An 18,125-nucleotide genomic window follows, 5' to 3' on the forward strand; every position below is an offset into this window, starting at 1 on the left:
GCAATGCTTGTCATGCTGTCAAACAAAAACGTCTTCCTTTTCCTTCCAGTACTACTTATGCCTTGCATCCTTTTGATGTTATACATGTTGATATTTGGGGACCTTGCTCTGTTGCTTCTTTACACTCTCATAGATATTTTTTAACCATTATTGATGATCATACTCGATATACTTGGGTGCATCTAATGAAAACTAAATCTGAAACCCGCCAACATCTCATTCATTTCATTGCATATGTTAAAAATCAATTTAAAACCGCCATAAAGGTCATTAGGTCTGACAATGGCAGGGAATTTAATATGCACGATTACTATAAGACTGAAGGCATAGTTCATCAAACCTCCTGTAATGAAACACCCCAACAAAATGGTATAGCCGAAAGGAAACATCAACATCTTCTAAATGTTGCTAGAGCTTTAATTTTTCATTCTAATATTTCCACTCAGTTTTGGACTTATGCTCTAAATTATGCTACTCTCCTTGTTAATATCATGCCTACACCTTTTCTGCAAGATAGTTCTCCCTATGACAGGTTGTATCAAAAAGATTTTGACATTAGTAGACTTAAAGTGTTTGGTTGCTTATGCTATGTGAGCACTCTTCAAGCTAATAGGAAGAAACTTGATCCCCGTGCCAAACCTAGTCTCTTTCTTGGGATTCATCCTACTACCAAAGGTTATATCACTTATGATCTTGACAAGCATGATATTAAAATATCTAGAAATGTTATTTTTTATGAATCCGACTTTCCTGATAAAAACTCCACCACTGCTGATAATCTGCATGTTCCTTTACCTTTGAATAATAATCAAGTGTCTTATGATCATGATCAACCTAATGAAATGGTTACTTCCAATAATTCCTCTGATTTTGAAAACAATGATGAAAACAATATTGAGAATGACACTCATTCTCCAAGGCGGTCCACTAGAGTTAGAAAACCTCCTGCATATTTAAAAGACTTTCAAATTTCTTCTTATAGCAGAACTAACACTAAATATCGTATTGATCATGTTCTAACATTTGATAAAATATCTACTACATATAGAACTTTTATTTATTCTTTAGACAGCTTTGCCGATCCACAAGACTACAAAGAAGCCATACAATATCAACATTGGCAATCGGCCATGCAGGAAGAGCTTACTGCTTTGGAACAGAACCATACTTGGACCATTACTACTCTACCCCCAAATAAAAAGGCTATAGGATGCAAGTGGGTCTACAAGACTAAACGCAATGTTGATGGCACAATAGATAGATTCAAGGCCCGCCTTGTTGCAAAGGGGTACACCCAAATGGAGGGCATTGACTATTTTGACACTTTTTCACCTATGGTAAAACTTACTAGTGTGCGACTTATTTTATCTCTTACCTCTGCTCAAAACTGGCATCTAAAACAATTAGATGTCAATAATGCCTTCTTGCATGGAGATTTGTATGAAGAAGTCTACATGCAATTGCCACCAGGAGTCACTGCCACAGGTCCTAACCAAGCTTGCCTCCTCCACAAATCTCTCTACGGTTTGAAACAAGCTAGTCGTCAATGGTATGATAAATTATCTTCTTTTCTCCTCTCTCAAGACTTCACACAAACATCAGGTGATCATTCTCTTTTTACCAAACACAATGGTGATAACATTACAATCATGATTGTCTACGTAGATGATATAATATTGACTGGAAATGACATTAATGACATTACTCACATTACTAACATGCTTAATGATCGTTTCAAAATTAAGAATCTTGGTTACTTGTCTTACTTTTTAGGTTTTGAGGTGGCTCGAAGTAATGAAGGTATTCATCTTTCCTAGCGCAAGTATGCTTTGGATCTTCTCAACGAAACAAGAATGCTTGATGTTGCTCCTGTCAGTACACCAATGAACTTCTCAACCAAAGTTTCCTCTCAAGGAGATCCTGTTGATGATCTTGCTGCCTTCAAAAGATTAATCGGGAGACTTATCTATCATACCAACACTTGCCCCGATATCACCTATGCGGTCCATCGTTTAAGCCAACACGTTGCTTCTCCAACTAAGCTTCATCATCAAGTTGCTTTCAGAATTCTGCGCTACATCAAACAAACACCAGGTCAGGGTATTTTCTTAAAAGCTATTAATACTCTCACCTTAAAAGCTTATAGCGATTTAGATTGGGCTAGTTGCCCTGACTCCCGCAAATCCACCACGGGATACATTGTTTACTTGGGTGATTCCCCAATATCATGGAGATCCAAGAAGCAATCAACTGTCTCGCGCAGCTCATCTGAGGCCGAATATCGTGCTCTTGCTCAAACTGCCTGTGAAATTCATTGGCTCATCAATCTTCTCACTGATCTTCGCCTTCCATTCTCTCAACCTGCTACCATCTTCTACGACAATCACTCTGCAATCAAAATTGCTATTAACCAGGTCTTCCACGAAAGAACCAAACATATCGAGATAGATTGTCACCTCATTCGCGAAAAAGTCCAGCGAGGAACTATCAAGCTTCTCCCCATCCATACCACTTTACAACTCGCTGATATTTTGACGAAGACTCTTTCTCCTTCCACCTTCCATACCATTAATTCCAAGCTTGGCACTCTGAACATCTATGCCAAGCTTGAGGGGGGCTGTCAGAAAACTATTAAAAGCACCACCTCCGACTCTGCCTATAATTAATTGCTCCACGTGCACCGTTTCTTTTTCTGTTTTCATTTTGTTTCTCTTTTCGGTTTACTCTCTCCCTTATATAAACCTTTTCTGTAATTGTACCTTTAATATTTTTTAGATAATACAAAAGTGTCTTTCACCATTACCCTTCTCTACTGTCTTCTTGTTCTTTTATCTAGGTTTCATTATCTTGCGTTTCCACGATGTATTCACTCACACACAGATGCGAGACTATGAGCTTCCACAAATGCCCAGAAGGTTCCGCTGCAGTTCTTCTATGAGCATTGACCCTACCTTCAAATATGTTAAGTTAATTTGAGTTTTGATTTTCCATATCTATTCCACTTTCTTTATAAATTGGTTGTTGGATTTCATTTTGATGTTTTTTTTGCAAAATTTTTGGATACTATAATTTGCATTTAGTATCCTAATAATGATTTTTAAAATATTATATAATAAATATAAAATGTGATATACGTTCTTTATATATATTATAACGTTATTTCATAATTTCTTTTCAATATGTTGATATGGGTTGAATTTATCAACACAAAGAAGAAGACTTTAAATAAAGGTAAATGTTATAAATGGATATAAAGTTGCCATTCACAATAAAAACAAATAGAAAAGGTATAATTGAAAACAAAAGTAAATAATAATGGACGTGTAATATATTAAAATATCTTACAAAAATTTATTAAGTGTGATTTATTTACTATAGTTTGAAAAGAGGTTAAAATTCATTTCAAGAAGAAATCAATAAAGAAGAAAAGAAACAAGATTTATGATAGGTAGTGGTAGATTTTTTCCAAAAATATTTTTAAATGTCAAAATAGATATTAAAAAATTTAGAAGGACCAAATATATAAAATATACTAAAATTAAAAAAAAAATCTTTTATTAATATTATACTTTACATATAAAATAAATATTGGAGGCCATAGGTTTCTATAAGTCTTCTAAAGTCCGTCACTAGTGGTAGGCATTGAGCATATCCTAATTTCCATAAAGTGTTTCTAAATTAATAGGGTAGTTACTTTAAAGTTATAACTTTTTAAATTAATAGTTAAATGCATGTATATGCTTAATATTTTAAGTATTTTTTTATCAAATAAAGATAAAATTTCATTTAAAACATATAAGTATAGGACACATATTTTTTTATCGAATCGATTTAATGTGATTAAATTATGTTTAATTCTACTATTTCATTATGATAATAAAGTCTATCTTAATTGAAATTTGAATTTACCATTCTATATCTATGCCCTCAATTCTTAAGTTTGATATCTCACATAAAGATTTAATATTCTTGCATAAATATGATATTCTTATGTTAATATCTCATTCCTTTAATAATGAATGAATTAAACATATTAATATATTTTTTAATTTCCAAATCCAAATGCCGTAATACTCTAAAGTATTCACCTAAGTGTTTTATCTCCTTTTTTTTCAATAGTTTTTTAAGTTCTCTTCTACCAATCCCTTCTATAACTACTATGTATTTCTTTTCTCTTTTTTGTGTGTTCTTTCACACAACCCCCTTCGCAACATAAAATCATTTAATTAGTTATTCTCTTGCAATAACTATTTTTAATAACATTATTTTAACTTTAATGGACTTTTATAAACAACTCTCCTCAAGACTTGATAAAGTAAATTAAAAAGAAATGGATATTTTGATAGAAAACACAAAAATTATTGTGTACTTAATAAGTAAAATTATTTACAAAAACATGTTTAATGTTACTTTTGTATACACCTATATATATTATAAATCCAAAATGAAAAATCCCCACTTAATGCATTTTAAACTTCTATAACTATTACTTGTTATTAATTTTGTAAAATTTTAATTTATATATACTTCCCCTCTTTTAAATATATTTTTATCATCACATTATATAACAAAAAATCTTGATAAATAAACTTTAAATTTTAATACAACTCTTAAAATCTAATTTATAAGTAAACTCGCTTTATATTTGTAATTAATGGAAGATTTCAAAAAGATAATTATGTTTATATATATATATATATATATATATATATATATATATATATATATATATATATATATATATATTTCAAATTTGAGACTATAAATTAATTATTCAATAATAGTCTAATAAAGAATCACATGATAAATTTAGTAAACAATAAATTTATTTTGTTAGAATAGGATAAAAATGATTTTAATACAAATTTAATAACTGAACTTATCATAATGTCAAAGAAAAATTAAAGTTTTATTCTGAAGGTAAATTAAACTTTTTTTTATTAAGATACATTCCATTAAAAATCATTATATGCGTTGTTTCTTAGAATGTTATCGGAAATTGTAAAAGAAATAGTATATATAGTTGATGATCGAAGATGATAAAGAAAATAAAGTCTAATATAAGTGAATATATACATTAAATTATAAAAAAATTAGTAGTATACTTTGAACTTTTCTTCTCTCTTATCATTTGCTTTCTTTTATTAATTAGCTCTTCATCTTTATCTAATTATTTGTCTCCCAGTTGTCACTTTCTTTGTCTTCTACTCTCACTCTTAGATTCTCTTCTATTTGTCTTTACTTCTATTTTGCACTTCTACTGTCACTTAGATTTTCTTTTTACTTTTTATTTTTCTGTGAAGTCAAAATGTACTTTAGATATAAATGTAACTCACTTATAATTTTTAATATTGTGAAATACTTCAAATATATTCACCATAAACCGATTACCCATAAAGGAAGAAACGATAATAGAGTAATCAATAAAAGGAAACAACTCAAAGTTTAACAAAGAAATAGACAATAATTCATTATTGCTCAATTCATGTATTTGACAAATTCTACATCTAAAATAAATATTGATTATACAAACAACTGTTACAATAGTTTTCTATTTCCCTGAATTATATCTATACAGTATGGTTCACAGTTATCACTATGTATTATCTATCAAGGTCATCTTTTTAAGACGTTCTCTCATGTTGTTCTTTTAAGTCTGTCCAATCAATCAGGATGTTTTCTTAGGACTTCTTTCCAGATTGGACCGTCATTAGATCAACGAAAGGTAAAGGCTCATCACAACTAATATAAATAAAGGTCTAAAATGATTTTAGCATCACGATGCATAATATATGCATTACTTGTTGAGTCAACCATTCGTTATATTATTAACTTGAACGTCAGAGTACTTTTGATAGGTACCCACCTACACGACTTGGACAAGGAGGAGGGAGAACGAATATGTAACTTGGAAAATGGAGAATGATTAGAACATCTACCTGGTCTTCAAAACAACCTGAAATGCTTTGAGTAAGGAACTTCAACCTTATACCAAAAAAATAATTTTTTGTTGTTGTTATGAGTTAACTTATAAATTATAAGGTAACTCACTTGATATTTAATATTATGGAATACTTCAAATAATTTACTATAAACCGATTACCTCATAAAGGAAGAAATAATAATAGAATAATCCATAAAAGGAAACAACTCAAAGGTTAATAAATAACTGAACAAGAAATAAGTATTGTTCAAATTTTAATCTACATCTAAAATAAATATTGATTATAAAAACAAATGCAATACAAACTTTCTTTTTTTCAGTGAATTATCACTTAGTTAATCTGTTATTAGTTAAACTTACAACTTTAAGTTAAATAAAACTGGTAATGCAAACTATATTTCTAAAACATAATTGTCATAATTAAATTTCGTAAATCACACTTAAACAATATTTGTATTATTGAATCTGAAATGTGATGTAAGGGGACTCTTTAAATGATACAAATCCAAGAAGAATGTTTTGATACCATCAAACATTCTGGAAGACAGATATACATTAATCTAAATAGATATACATGAACCATCAAACAATATCTATTATCAGACAATCTAAAAATTTTAATAATTTTTTTTTACCAAATCTTCAAAAGAAAGAATTTATCCATTGCTATTTTATCAGAAATTATAGAAAATATAGGTTTCAAAATAATTATTATAAAGATTAACTTAATCATTATTTCAAAATAGTTGATTTATAATATATTACCATAGAAAATATATGTGAGTAATGTGTAATGGATTGTAATATTTAAGTGTGTATTTACTTTTAGTGCTTAAATAATTTATTTATAGTTTCTTTAATTTTGAAATATGATTAAAAATAAAATAAAAATACAAAATGTGTTACGAATTATTATAGATAATAAAAACATATCTTAACGAAATTAAGTTACAACAGTAAAGAATCCAACAGCCCTGTTAAGATTGGCCTCAACATGTCACTGTAATCCTTAAAGAATCTCAATTTTGTTATGTGAGACATTTTCATCGCATTGTCTTGTATGATTCTATTTGCTTTTGCTTATTTTCAAAAGGCTTTGTTACCATTTTCTCTGTATCCTTATATAAAGGCATTGCACATTCAGTTATTCACTCAAACACCTTGCAGTTTTCTACAAATTCTCAAACGAATGAGGATTTTTCACAACCTCGCATTTTTTGTTCTCACCTTCATCTCCTTCAATCCTTGTAATGCAGAACAAGCACAGACTATTCTAGATGCCCTTAGCAGTAACCATTTCTTACAGAAAATATATGAATGGGGAAATGGTGCACAAGGATTCCAAGAAGCTCAGATTCAATTTTCAGGTCCTATAGTGCTGGCAGGAGTGTTGTGCTTCATTGCTTCTTCTATATCCAGTGCTGGTGGCATTGGTGGTGGTGGACTTTTCATTCCCATATTGACTATTGTGGCTGGTCTGGACCTCAAAATAGCTTCAAGTTTGTCAGCTTTCATGGTCACAGGAGGGTCTGTTGCAAATGTCATGTGCAATCTTTGTGCCACAAGCCCTAAATTTGGTGGCAAGTCATTGATTGACTATGACATAGCACTTTTGTCAGAACCATGTATGCTGCTAGGAGTGAGTGTTGGAGTTATATGCAACCTTGTATTCCCAGAATGGTTGATTACTATGTTGTTTGCTGTCTTTCTCACTTGGTCTACCTCAAAGACCTGCAACAGTGGAGTGGTGTTTTGGAAGATTGAATCAGAAGAAAGGAGGAAAAAGCATGGATTTGAGGGGCTTGAAAACAGACTATTAGAACATGGGAATGAAGTAAGGGAAGGGGGAGTTCAGGTGAACAAAGAAAAAGAAGAGATGAAAAGTGTTGAAGAACAGGTTCTGGTTCCTGAAGAAAATATCAGGGTGAGAATCCCTTGGCTGAAATTGGTGGTCTTACTCTTGGTCTGGTTCACTTTCTTCTCCCTTTATCTTCTTCGTGGCAATAAATATGGACAGGTTAGATTTTTCTCTTCCTTACTTTTTGCTTGTAGTGATTTTATATATTCATTAAACCTGGTTAATTTACTTGAGATACTATGATTTAACTCTGCAAGTTTTCCAATGAGTTTTACCGGCTGCACCCTTTTTCTATTCTTTGTTGATTATAATGTTTCTACCCATTTACAATTCATTTTTGCAATTGTCCTTTTAATCCTTCACAGCACTTTACTACATCCAATTGTTTTTGATTTACGATTCCAGTTTTTTTACAGTTTACTCTGTTTGTACTAATCTCTTCAATCTTGGATTGTTATTTCAGAATTGATTTTCTTGAATCTGATTGCATGAGTTGAACTTGTAAACTTTACAAAGTTAATTTTCAGTTGTTAGATCAGTGACAGATGTGTTAGTATAGTTTAGGTAATTACATCTTTGGTTACCGAGTTTAATTCTGAATCTGGATTTGGCATTTGTGCATTATTGGGATTCTAGTTTTTGCAAGTTCAGATTGATTCTGTTTTAGTATTTTACCCAATAGGGGATTTTTGGTTCTGCAAGTCTTTTAGCTCAATTGTTATGTTTAGGATCAATTTACATTGCATTGGCTGTGTTTGCATCAGTAGCATATTAGTTAGATTATCTTAGCGCATATAATCTGAAGTCACAGTATACAATCTAGGTTGTCAAGCTAGTTGCTACCAACCTTGCTTAAATTTTGCATTGCAATTCTAGTGTTATCATAATATTGTAGACTTGTTTGAACCATTGCATCTGTACTTCATCTCCTTAGTTTGCATCTAGCAACCAGTATAGCATACCGTATCAGCATTCAAAAATCCTGACATGTGTACCAGTGTTGTTAAACTGTAAAACGTGGTTTCCATCTGTGACTTATAGTTCTGCACATACTATACGTGTTCAGATGGCATCTTTCATTCATTCTTATCATATTAAACTTGTTATACTCATTGCATGTGCATATTCTGCATTAGCACCCAAGGAAGGCAGAATTGGCTTTGAACCAGTGTTCATAAGCTGTCAAAGCTGCCAGACTTGGTTTCCACAAATGATTTTCATTCTTTGCATCCTTCTTTGTTACCCAACTGCATATTTTGCATTATTAGGATATAGTGGACATGTTTCATACATTCTCATCTGGAATTCTTTGAGGACTTTTTCTTCGTTTTAAATAGCCAGGCACATTCCATTGCACCATTCTAATAGTTTTAAGTTATCATTCTCAGTATCTAACCATTCTAATAACATTTCACCATGCATTAGGTATACTAATAGAGGATAGTGTAGAATTGAGGAAGAAGTTAAAAATGATGAAAACATCTTATCTACTTTCTGTTTTTCATTTTAAAATAGTTTTGGAAACCGTCTTCAAAATTTAGTAAACTTTAGATGAGAAATTGATGCTAAGTAACATATAATTAAATAGATTTTAAAAGCAAAAATTGAGAGAAAAACAAAATCCTCATAATTATGTTGTCTATTTTTTCTATCTTTTGTTGTGATTAAGTCTTTTCATTCTATTATAGCTGTTATATGTACTTTTTGTAAAGTGATATTAATTCCTTTAGTTTGGAGATGTCACTATATTATGCATTTGATGACTGAACTTGTGATGAAATTGCTGAAACAATAGAGTATCATTCCAATGGAGCCATGTGGTGTGGGATACTGGATTCTTTCATCAGCTCAACTCCCTCTTGCCATGTTTTTCACTGCGTGGATTGTGTACAGAAAAGATAGCCATCAAGATGAAAATCTCATGCCCGAGGTTTTTAAAAAACATCATACACTGAAAACTAATTCTTGAATGTTGCTTAAAGTTACAACCTCATTCAGTCAAATTGGATGCAGGACCCATGCCTATCCTCAAGAGGACCCTCAAACAAGCTTATATTTCCAATAATGGCATTGCTAGCAGGGATATTGGGTGGTGTCTTTGGAATTGGAGGTGGAATGCTGATAAGTCCACTTCTTCTGCATGTTGGAATAGCTCCTGAGGTTAGCTCCATGAACATATGAACATAAGATGTATTTCCTTATATCTTCAACATAATAAACACAATACATATTGATTAAAAATGTCATACTTTTTTTAATTTTCTCAATCTTATCATTTCTTAACTACCCTTCTATGGAAAAGTTCAAATTTATGAAAACTTGTCCCATTTAAAGGTCTTGTCTTCTGGTTGATATCCCAAGAACCAGAAGACTAATCAGAAAACAAAAATGATCTGAATAAAGAGTATTTTGAGATGATTTTCTTAAATAAGATGAAAATTAGTCGATATTTGAACAAACATTAATCGTTTTTTTCTTATATTTCATACCAGAAGGAACATATCATGATGATTAACATTAGGAATTATTTTGTTGTATAGGTGACAGCGGCAACATGTTCTTTCATGGTTTTCTTCTCATCTACCATGTCAGCATTGCAGTACCTATTGTTGGGCATGGATCACATAGAGACTGCCCTAATGTTGGCCATAATATGCTTTGTTGCATCACTTATTGGGTTGTTGGTGGTGCAGAGAGCAATTCAAAGCTATGGAAGACCATCCATAATAGTATTTTCGGTTAGCATAGTGATGACTTTAAGTGTTGTTCTAATGACTAGCTTTGGAATGATTCGAACTTGGAAAGACTATGTATCAGGGAGATACATGGGATTCAAACTACCATGTTGAAAAAACCAATTTTGTTCTATCAGTATCTCACTCTGTCACTGAATCAGCTACAATTTTTTGACCTTTCCTATTAATGCAGTAAGACACTTTACTAAGGAAGACTAGCATTTTTTGATGATTTGATATTTTTGGATGAAGAACATGTGACAACTTCCCAGAAAAACACATAGATAAAAGTTGTCATCATTGTTGAAAGAAATTCTCTTTACATATTCTGTCACAAATAAGAACCTAACAAGTGTTGTTGAAGAAAGGATTGAAGACCCTGCACATATCCATGACAAGGTTTTGATGTTACAAGGACAAAATACAGTTCCTTTAAAGAATTAGAACACCAAAACGTAAGAAAATTGATGAAATTGAAGATCTACGCTTTCAATTTTCAATGTTCTCTTACTGGAATTATAAAAAAGTGAAAGATGTATCTAAAGAATTAACTAAATTTTTAATCACTTGTGTTTACCCACATTTGTGTATATAAACCTAAGAGAGGCACTAAGTTATATGCGTTTTGTAGTAATTTACTTTTTACGGTCCTCAATGTTAAAATTACTACTTACTAAAAAAATTACACTTAATTTACACCCATTTCCTTACTTTGAGTTAAATAATAATATGTTTGAGCAATATCTTTTAATCTCTAATTTATGTTATCTAACTTATGAATTAAAAAAGATTAAAAATATCATTCATAGAAGCTAAAAAGTATTTTTAAATATAAATCTTATTATAGTGTTATTTATCTGTAAAATTTACATCGATAAATTTATATGAAATAATCGCTCCAATTACTTAATTTGAACTAATTCAACCCAAATAAATTAAATTCATGATTTATTGACACTGAACTGATTCAATCTCAATAACAATGTCTAACCCAAGATTTGATTTGACTAAAATTTTAACATATTAATAAAATAATAATAATATAACTATTATTCAAATTATCTTAATTTTATTTACCAAAAGTATATTTGTAAAATATTAAATTTTGATTTTTTTTAACGTAAAGTCTTGTTTAAAAAGTCTAAAAATAATGGTTCAAAATTTAAATTCAAAGAAAAAAAATGTTAAAAAAATTATTATTGAATTTAATAAAAAGGAAGAAATTATATTCAACCCGCCCAAGATTCTTTTATTAGATTAGAATAGGTGAAGGATTTGTATAAACCCTGCACATAAATGATACACGCGACAAACAAAATTGCTCAAGTGTTCTGTTGCGTTCTCATCTTATAGAAGAAAAGTCTTCTAAAATGATTCCAAAACGAAGTTGTTAACGTTCTGGGAAGAGCTTTTGAGGACAAAGAACGCTTTGAGAGCATGAATCATTAGAATAACAAATGCTAAAGCCAAATTGAGAACTATCTCATGTCACATCTGAATGGTACACAAATTATTGGAGGCTAAAGCCAAGCCTCTACAACCAATTTACACAGAAGTTAGATTCTCTAAATTTTACACTCGTACAATTATCATAGCAGCAAAAAAGAATATATATATTTTCTTCATTCCGCCGCTAAAAGCAGGGGAAAATAAACAATTAAATTTAGTCATGGATGAGACCTTCTGTTAACCATAGCTCAAACGGGATTCTGAGGAGCGTGATGATAATGATGTTTGAGTCTGACGCCTTGGAATCCCAATTTCGCAGGCATTAACTCTGGCTGCAAAGCGGAGGGAACAGAGCGACTCACCAGTAGAAGATTGATCGGGTGAGACGTTGACAAACATCAACGTTTTAGAGTCACCACCGAGACATGGCTGCCATGAATACAATACTTGGTTAAGGAGCATTAAAAAGAACAAAGCAATTTTAAACTAAGATCTTCTTTTATCAACATATAAAGTTGATCATACTTAAGTTTTCACTCTTTAATTTGAATATGATAACAACCTCATCAATTCATCAATAATGAACATTTTTAACAGGTTTAACAAACCTGGAGAAGATACGTCAGCTTTGAATTCCTAAAAGGAACATGATCTTCTTTCTTTCCTCCCAAGGCAAATATGACATCGCTCAAACTCGATAGACTTTTGTTGATAGCCTGAACGTAACAGTTAATAAAAACGCTGTTATCACAAAGTAGAATTGCTGGCATGCTATCCAAGTTAATAGCAATGCAAATCAATGGATACCTGAGTTTCCTTCAACCGGTCTCCAGTTGCCCCACTCCTTGAGAGTCTTTCACTTCCAGCAAGATCGATCAGGTTTAAGACACCTTGGACTTGTTGTTCAGTGTTCTATAAAATAGAGAAAGTGCATCAGGAAATAATGTCAGCAGGACAAAAGAACAAAAACAAAATATATATTAAGAAAGCATACCTCGTTTTTCCCACTTATACGCAGTGTAAAGACAAAATGGCTTCTGGATGACTGTTCATTCATTTGTGTTCTTCCCACTGACCTGAAAAAGACACGAGTGCCATAATTTCTAATTTTCTTTGTTTATGAATATGATCCAATTATACATGGATTAATAACAGGAGCACATTATTAGATTTTCTAACTGAATCGAATACACATTATTAATAAACAGAAACTTAGCAGCTTCAACTGATTAGTTGAAAAGGAATAACAAGTCATTTAAAATTCATAGGGAAGAAAACATTCAGACTTTGCACACATTTATCGAGAAAGCTTATTCAAAGAACCTTTCAAACATCATTTTCATGATCAAAATATATAAGACCGTATACCTGCTTTGTGCTGCCTGTCGTAGGAGGGACGAAATCTCATCTGCGCTACAAACATCCTTTATTGTGAGGTCCGAAACATGTGTGTTTCCATTTGCATCATGTTTGATAGTGTACTGCTTGCTGGAGGCACTATTTTCCGTTCGTGCGTGATCACTTGACCGATTTGTTAATAACAAATCCCTGATGGTCTCATTATATATTTCCAGTATTGATGCCTGGAATGGTTCAATTAAATTTTTCAGTTTCCATAAGTAGATGTGGCCACATGAAATTCGAAAATCAGGATGCGGTATACTAACCTGCATTGTGTACCTCCACCCTTGGTCTTTTAGAGACTGGCTAGTCTGAAATATCTGTTCTAAAGAACGGGGTATCAACCCTTTCAGATCTGGCTCATCAGGCCTACCCATCATAGTATAGGTTTTACCTGAGCCCGTCTGTCCGTATGCAAAGATGCAAACCTGTCATAGCAAAGCATGCCCCTCTGTGTCAAGCACGGCTTAGACCCAAATACACAAATAAAAGAAAAAATATGGACGAAAAAGATTAGTCTCTATTTAAAAGCATATTAAAAATGGTATATAATCCATTCCACCTCTATTCTGCATCTCACGGCTGAGACAACTTTTCAAGAAATAAACACAACTGAATTGTCTTCAGCCACCTTAGTATATTTGAACAAAATACAAGGCTAGAGTTCATAATAAATAACAAATTTAAAGAATGTGTACTTCAAGCGTTGATAGCATACTCAAGGAAGATACAGAGATAGCATACTCAAGGAAGATACAGAGATAAAGAGGACAGTACTAACTTAACAACAACCTCAGTAATCACTAATTAGTGATTATTTCCTACGAAGGGCAAAAAACAGATAATCATATACTACAAACAATAATAATAACAATATTAATCTTATCCCACAAGCAGTGTTTTATTTAAACAAACAAAAACAGTATCCCAATTAATATAATCATTTAACTTTTTGGTTTTACCACCACTGTACCCAAGAAATTTCGTATGATTGTGCAAATTCAAGAAATCATCCATGGTATTTTAAAAATTGAAAATCATTATCCCAAACATATGCACTGGGGTACGTTACTTTCTTTTTTGTTTTCTTGTCCATATTTCCTTTTTCTTGCTAACCGTTTTGATAATTATTTCCTGCGAACTGTGATCTGTCAGACAAATTCTGAACTAGAAATTACCTTGTAGCCATCAAGTGCACTTTGTACCAGCTGTGATATCTCTACAAAAACGTCCTGCTGAGAAGCCTCGTGATTGAACACCTTGTCAAATGTGAAATTGTACTTCTGCCCTGCTCAACATTAATGGGTGGAATTTTGATGCTTGTCAAAGCACGTCTACTACACTAAACACGTAAATCATAAAGTACAAAAGCTGCAGAGTCACAAAAATGTTTGTATATGTACCGCTTTGCACCAATTCAATCCCCCGACCAAGCGCTTCTGTTGAAGTAGGGAATGAAACAACTGTGTCCGCACTGTCATCCGGTAGGAGTGGCCGTACACGGCAAAAAACACGAATATTTCCTTTTAGTTCCTGAAATAGAAAGTAATTGAATATCATTGACCTATAAGTGGAGATTTACATTATAAAAATTAAATAAAATATATATACGAAAAGCAAACAATACCTACCAAAATAGTGTTATGCAGTTTTTTTCTTAACTTCTCTCCTTCTACTACTTGAAATTCTTTATCTGCCAAACGATCCTGTAGCCCCTGTATAATCCTCTTCTGCTCGTCAAACATTGTTCTTGTTTCAGAAGCTGATAGATCAGCAGTCTAACAGAAAGAAAATAAAGGTGTTTCAGGTCAAGTTGTCAGAAACATTAAAGCACACTGCACGAAAATTATATGATAAGAACCTTTTCCATGCCAAGAATAAACCACTAAATTACCTTTAACTTCTCTCTTTCCGCAAACAACTGCTGCTGCAGTATGTGTATTTGATCCTTTTGAGATGAACAAGTTTCCTATGAATACATCCCACCATAACATAAATCCATTACACACAGAAGTACATTATTAATGAAATAAAATAACAAAGTATATAAAAGTGAACAAAAGAACCTATCAATGAAAACAACAAACCTCAAGAGCATTTGTTTTAATCATCAACGTATCCAATTGTGTACATGTTTTCCCTGTATATTCTTTGTGCCTCGCTATTTCTCCCGATAGGGCATGTACTTGCTCCAACTGACGGTCACGGTCATCTCTAACTTGCTTTAACTCCTCACGAACACATTTGAGCTCATTTGCTAAAATTTCTTTCTGCTTCATAGTCTCGTCCTGTGAAACCTGAAAAATAGATTAAAAAAATTTAAGAACAGAGGCAACAAACATTAAAGGAAGAGCGGCTAACAATACCAATAAAATGCAATAGGTTCTTCACAACAAGTTTCCTTATGAGTTAATCACTTCCATTTCGCAACCAATTTAGCAAAATAATTATCACAGTGTTCACATAATAATTCATGATTTTAAATATTTATTAAAATTAGTGGCAAAAATTCATACAACACGTAGAACTAGAGAAAAGAAATAGAGATACAACTTACTTTAAGAGATACCAACTGATCCTGCAATGCCTTATTGTGTCCTCTTAAATTGCTAAGGCTCTCAACAATGGCTGCTTTCTCAGTTTCATTCCGTTTAAGGGCCTCATTAACTGTTTCAAGATCAAACTGAAGACGACTATTGTACTGCTGCAAGCTCATATTATACTCCTGTGATCGGTTGTACAAATCTTCATTTAAAATGGCCTGCAAAACTCAATAGTTTCAAAATGAACAGTTAATGAGGGAGGGAATATGTAGGATTCAAATAGCAGAAAACATGAACATCTTTTTAGTGCAGAATTTACCCAAGAGGGCAACAATTTTGAATAACTCGGGGGTAAAGTTCAGTAGTCCATTATTTTACAAATAACAATATTATACAGAATATAGCATTAAATCACCTTCTTCTCGGCAATTGATTTCTCATCCCGAACTTTCTCAAGCTCAGCTGACTTCTCATCCCGTACTTTCTCAGCTTTAGTTCTGACTTCCTTTTCTTTACCATAAGAATTAATCGCTTCCTGGATTTGAAGCCACAAAAAAAGAGGTCATTGGGAAATAAAGTAAACTCTCTTGAGATATTCCACTACAAAGATAGCATACCAATTTATCTGATTCTTCCTTCACAATTCTCTCTTCTAGACAAGAAATTTTCCTCCTCGAATCAGATAGAGTCTCCTCCAACTCATCAATCTTATTCTTCATCTCAGTCTCTGAGAAAACAGCAATGTATGGTTATAAAATAATTTTACTTTCCATTTGAATTTTCTTATCTGATAACCAAAGATAATGAATTCTATCTGGGCATCAAGGGAATATAGAGTCAACCAACGAAAATTTAAAATAAAAGTCACCAGGGCTTTCAAATAGAACAAATTAAAACAAAATATATAAACCCTCAACAACCTAAATACATCACCAAATAATTACAATAACTCGATAACTATTTCACTGTATATTGAAGAACGAATGTCACTTATGTGTACACTATTTCACCTAAATCCGTACCTACTTCTAGCCACACAGCAAGCGATACAAAAATATACAAAGTCCTTCTCCCGCCCAACACAAATAGTAGCTATCATGCTTCTAAACAGAATTTTAAGAAATTTTCAATAGTATATCAGCATATCCACTCAACTTATTCTAAAAAAATTCCGTAGAGATAAAACATACTAGTATCACTGCACTTCTTCTCAGAAGCCTCTAGCTCAGACTGAAGCTTTTCCTTTTCTTGAACATACCCTTCTTCTATCCTTTTATACCAGCGAACGCAGGCCTTAAGGCGCTTAATGAGATCCGTCATCTGCTCCATCTTTTTCTGCCAAACAAACCACAAAAGCAATCAAAAACAAAAAGGAAGAAAACAAATATTGACTAATTGATTAAATCAAGAACATCACAAAACAAACCTTACTATCATAGGTATTTCCCTTCTTCTTTTCATTCAGCAAAGCCTCCACCTCCTCCTTCGTGAAATCAACCGCATCGGTGACATCACTCGTCGTGTTAAGGTCTGAGCGATTTGTGACAACGGAAAACGGCGTTCTAGGCCTCCCAGCAGCAGCCGGACCGCCCTGTCGCTCCATTTTCTCAGCTCCGGTGCCCCTGCGACGCTTGTCAAGAGAAGCTTCTTCGGGGCCCACCCTTTTCTGAAAGGGAAAACAACGTTGTCTAGAGGGAAAAACAACAAGATATAGATTGACAGAAAACGAAATAAAGATTGGAGTGAGAAGAACAAAAGGCTTTACTTACATTGCTGGGATTGCGGGAAGCCATGTGAGGCGTGGGAAATGGAGGATTCGAAGAGAGAAATTGAAGTGAAGTGGTAGTTTAGGGTTCAGAGAGAGAGAGAGAGGGAGACAAGTGCGTGGAGCGTGAATTTTGAATTTGATCTCGCGGCCAAGTACGTTCGATCTTCTTTTCTCTTGTTTTCAAATTTTAATATAAATTTTGAAACCAACGGTCACATTCCTTCTTTACAACTATAAAAGTAAAAAATAGAAAATAAATAATTTTTTTCTTTTACTACTTAGTGCTTATTATTTTAAAAGTCCTAACATAGTAAAGTTGTCAATTTATTAAATTTATTATTTTAAAAATTTTCCTTTCTTTACTTGTATACCTTGTTTATTTTAAACTCAATTTTATTATTTTAAAATAGATAAGTTATCATTTTTT

At 32.4% G+C, this 18,125-nt stretch overlaps 3 protein-coding genes across 3 annotated transcripts; 2 read left to right on the forward strand and 1 right to left on the reverse strand.

Annotated features, from left to right (window-relative positions):
- Positions 1 to 1,853: 1,853 nt before the first annotated feature.
- LOC106766352 (uncharacterized mitochondrial protein AtMg00810-like) lies at positions 1,854 to 2,666 on the forward strand. The gene has a single exon (XM_014651085.1). The coding sequence runs from the start codon at positions 1,854 to 1,856 to the stop codon at positions 2,664 to 2,666; it is 813 nt and encodes a 270-aa protein (XP_014506571.1).
- Positions 2,667 to 6,988: 4,322 nt separating this feature from the next.
- Positions 6,989 to 11,037, forward strand: LOC106768973 (sulfite exporter TauE/SafE family protein 2). Its single transcript, XM_014654397.2, has 4 exons — positions 6,989 to 7,961; positions 9,598 to 9,732; positions 9,816 to 9,962; positions 10,343 to 11,037. Exons 1-4 carry the CDS (start codon positions 7,005 to 7,007, stop codon positions 10,649 to 10,651), a joined length of 1,548 nt encoding a protein of 515 aa, XP_014509883.2. The 5' UTR covers positions 6,989 to 7,004; the 3' UTR covers positions 10,652 to 11,037.
- A 961-nt stretch (positions 11,038 to 11,998) lies between these two features.
- On the reverse strand, positions 11,999 to 17,870 carry LOC106765439 (kinesin-like protein KIN-14C). Its single transcript, XM_014650062.2, has 17 exons — positions 17,700 to 17,870; positions 17,357 to 17,596; positions 17,121 to 17,265; positions 16,548 to 16,657; positions 16,346 to 16,465; positions 15,945 to 16,148; positions 15,475 to 15,684; positions 15,282 to 15,356; positions 15,019 to 15,165; positions 14,791 to 14,920; positions 14,566 to 14,675; positions 13,654 to 13,815; positions 13,355 to 13,569; positions 12,981 to 13,062; positions 12,794 to 12,898; positions 12,595 to 12,702; positions 11,999 to 12,415 (listed from the first exon to the last, which is right to left on the reverse strand). The coding sequence occupies exons 1-17, from the start codon at positions 17,721 to 17,723 to the stop codon at positions 12,224 to 12,226; spliced, it is 2,379 nt and encodes a 792-aa protein (XP_014505548.1). The 5' UTR covers positions 17,724 to 17,870; the 3' UTR covers positions 11,999 to 12,223.
- Positions 17,871 to 18,125: the final 255 nt, after the last annotated feature.

Source organism: Vigna radiata, chromosome 7 (genome assembly GCF_000741045.1).
Source record: "Vigna radiata var. radiata cultivar VC1973A chromosome 7, Vradiata_ver6, whole genome shotgun sequence".
Taxonomy (NCBI): domain Eukaryota; kingdom Viridiplantae; phylum Streptophyta; class Magnoliopsida; order Fabales; family Fabaceae; genus Vigna; species Vigna radiata.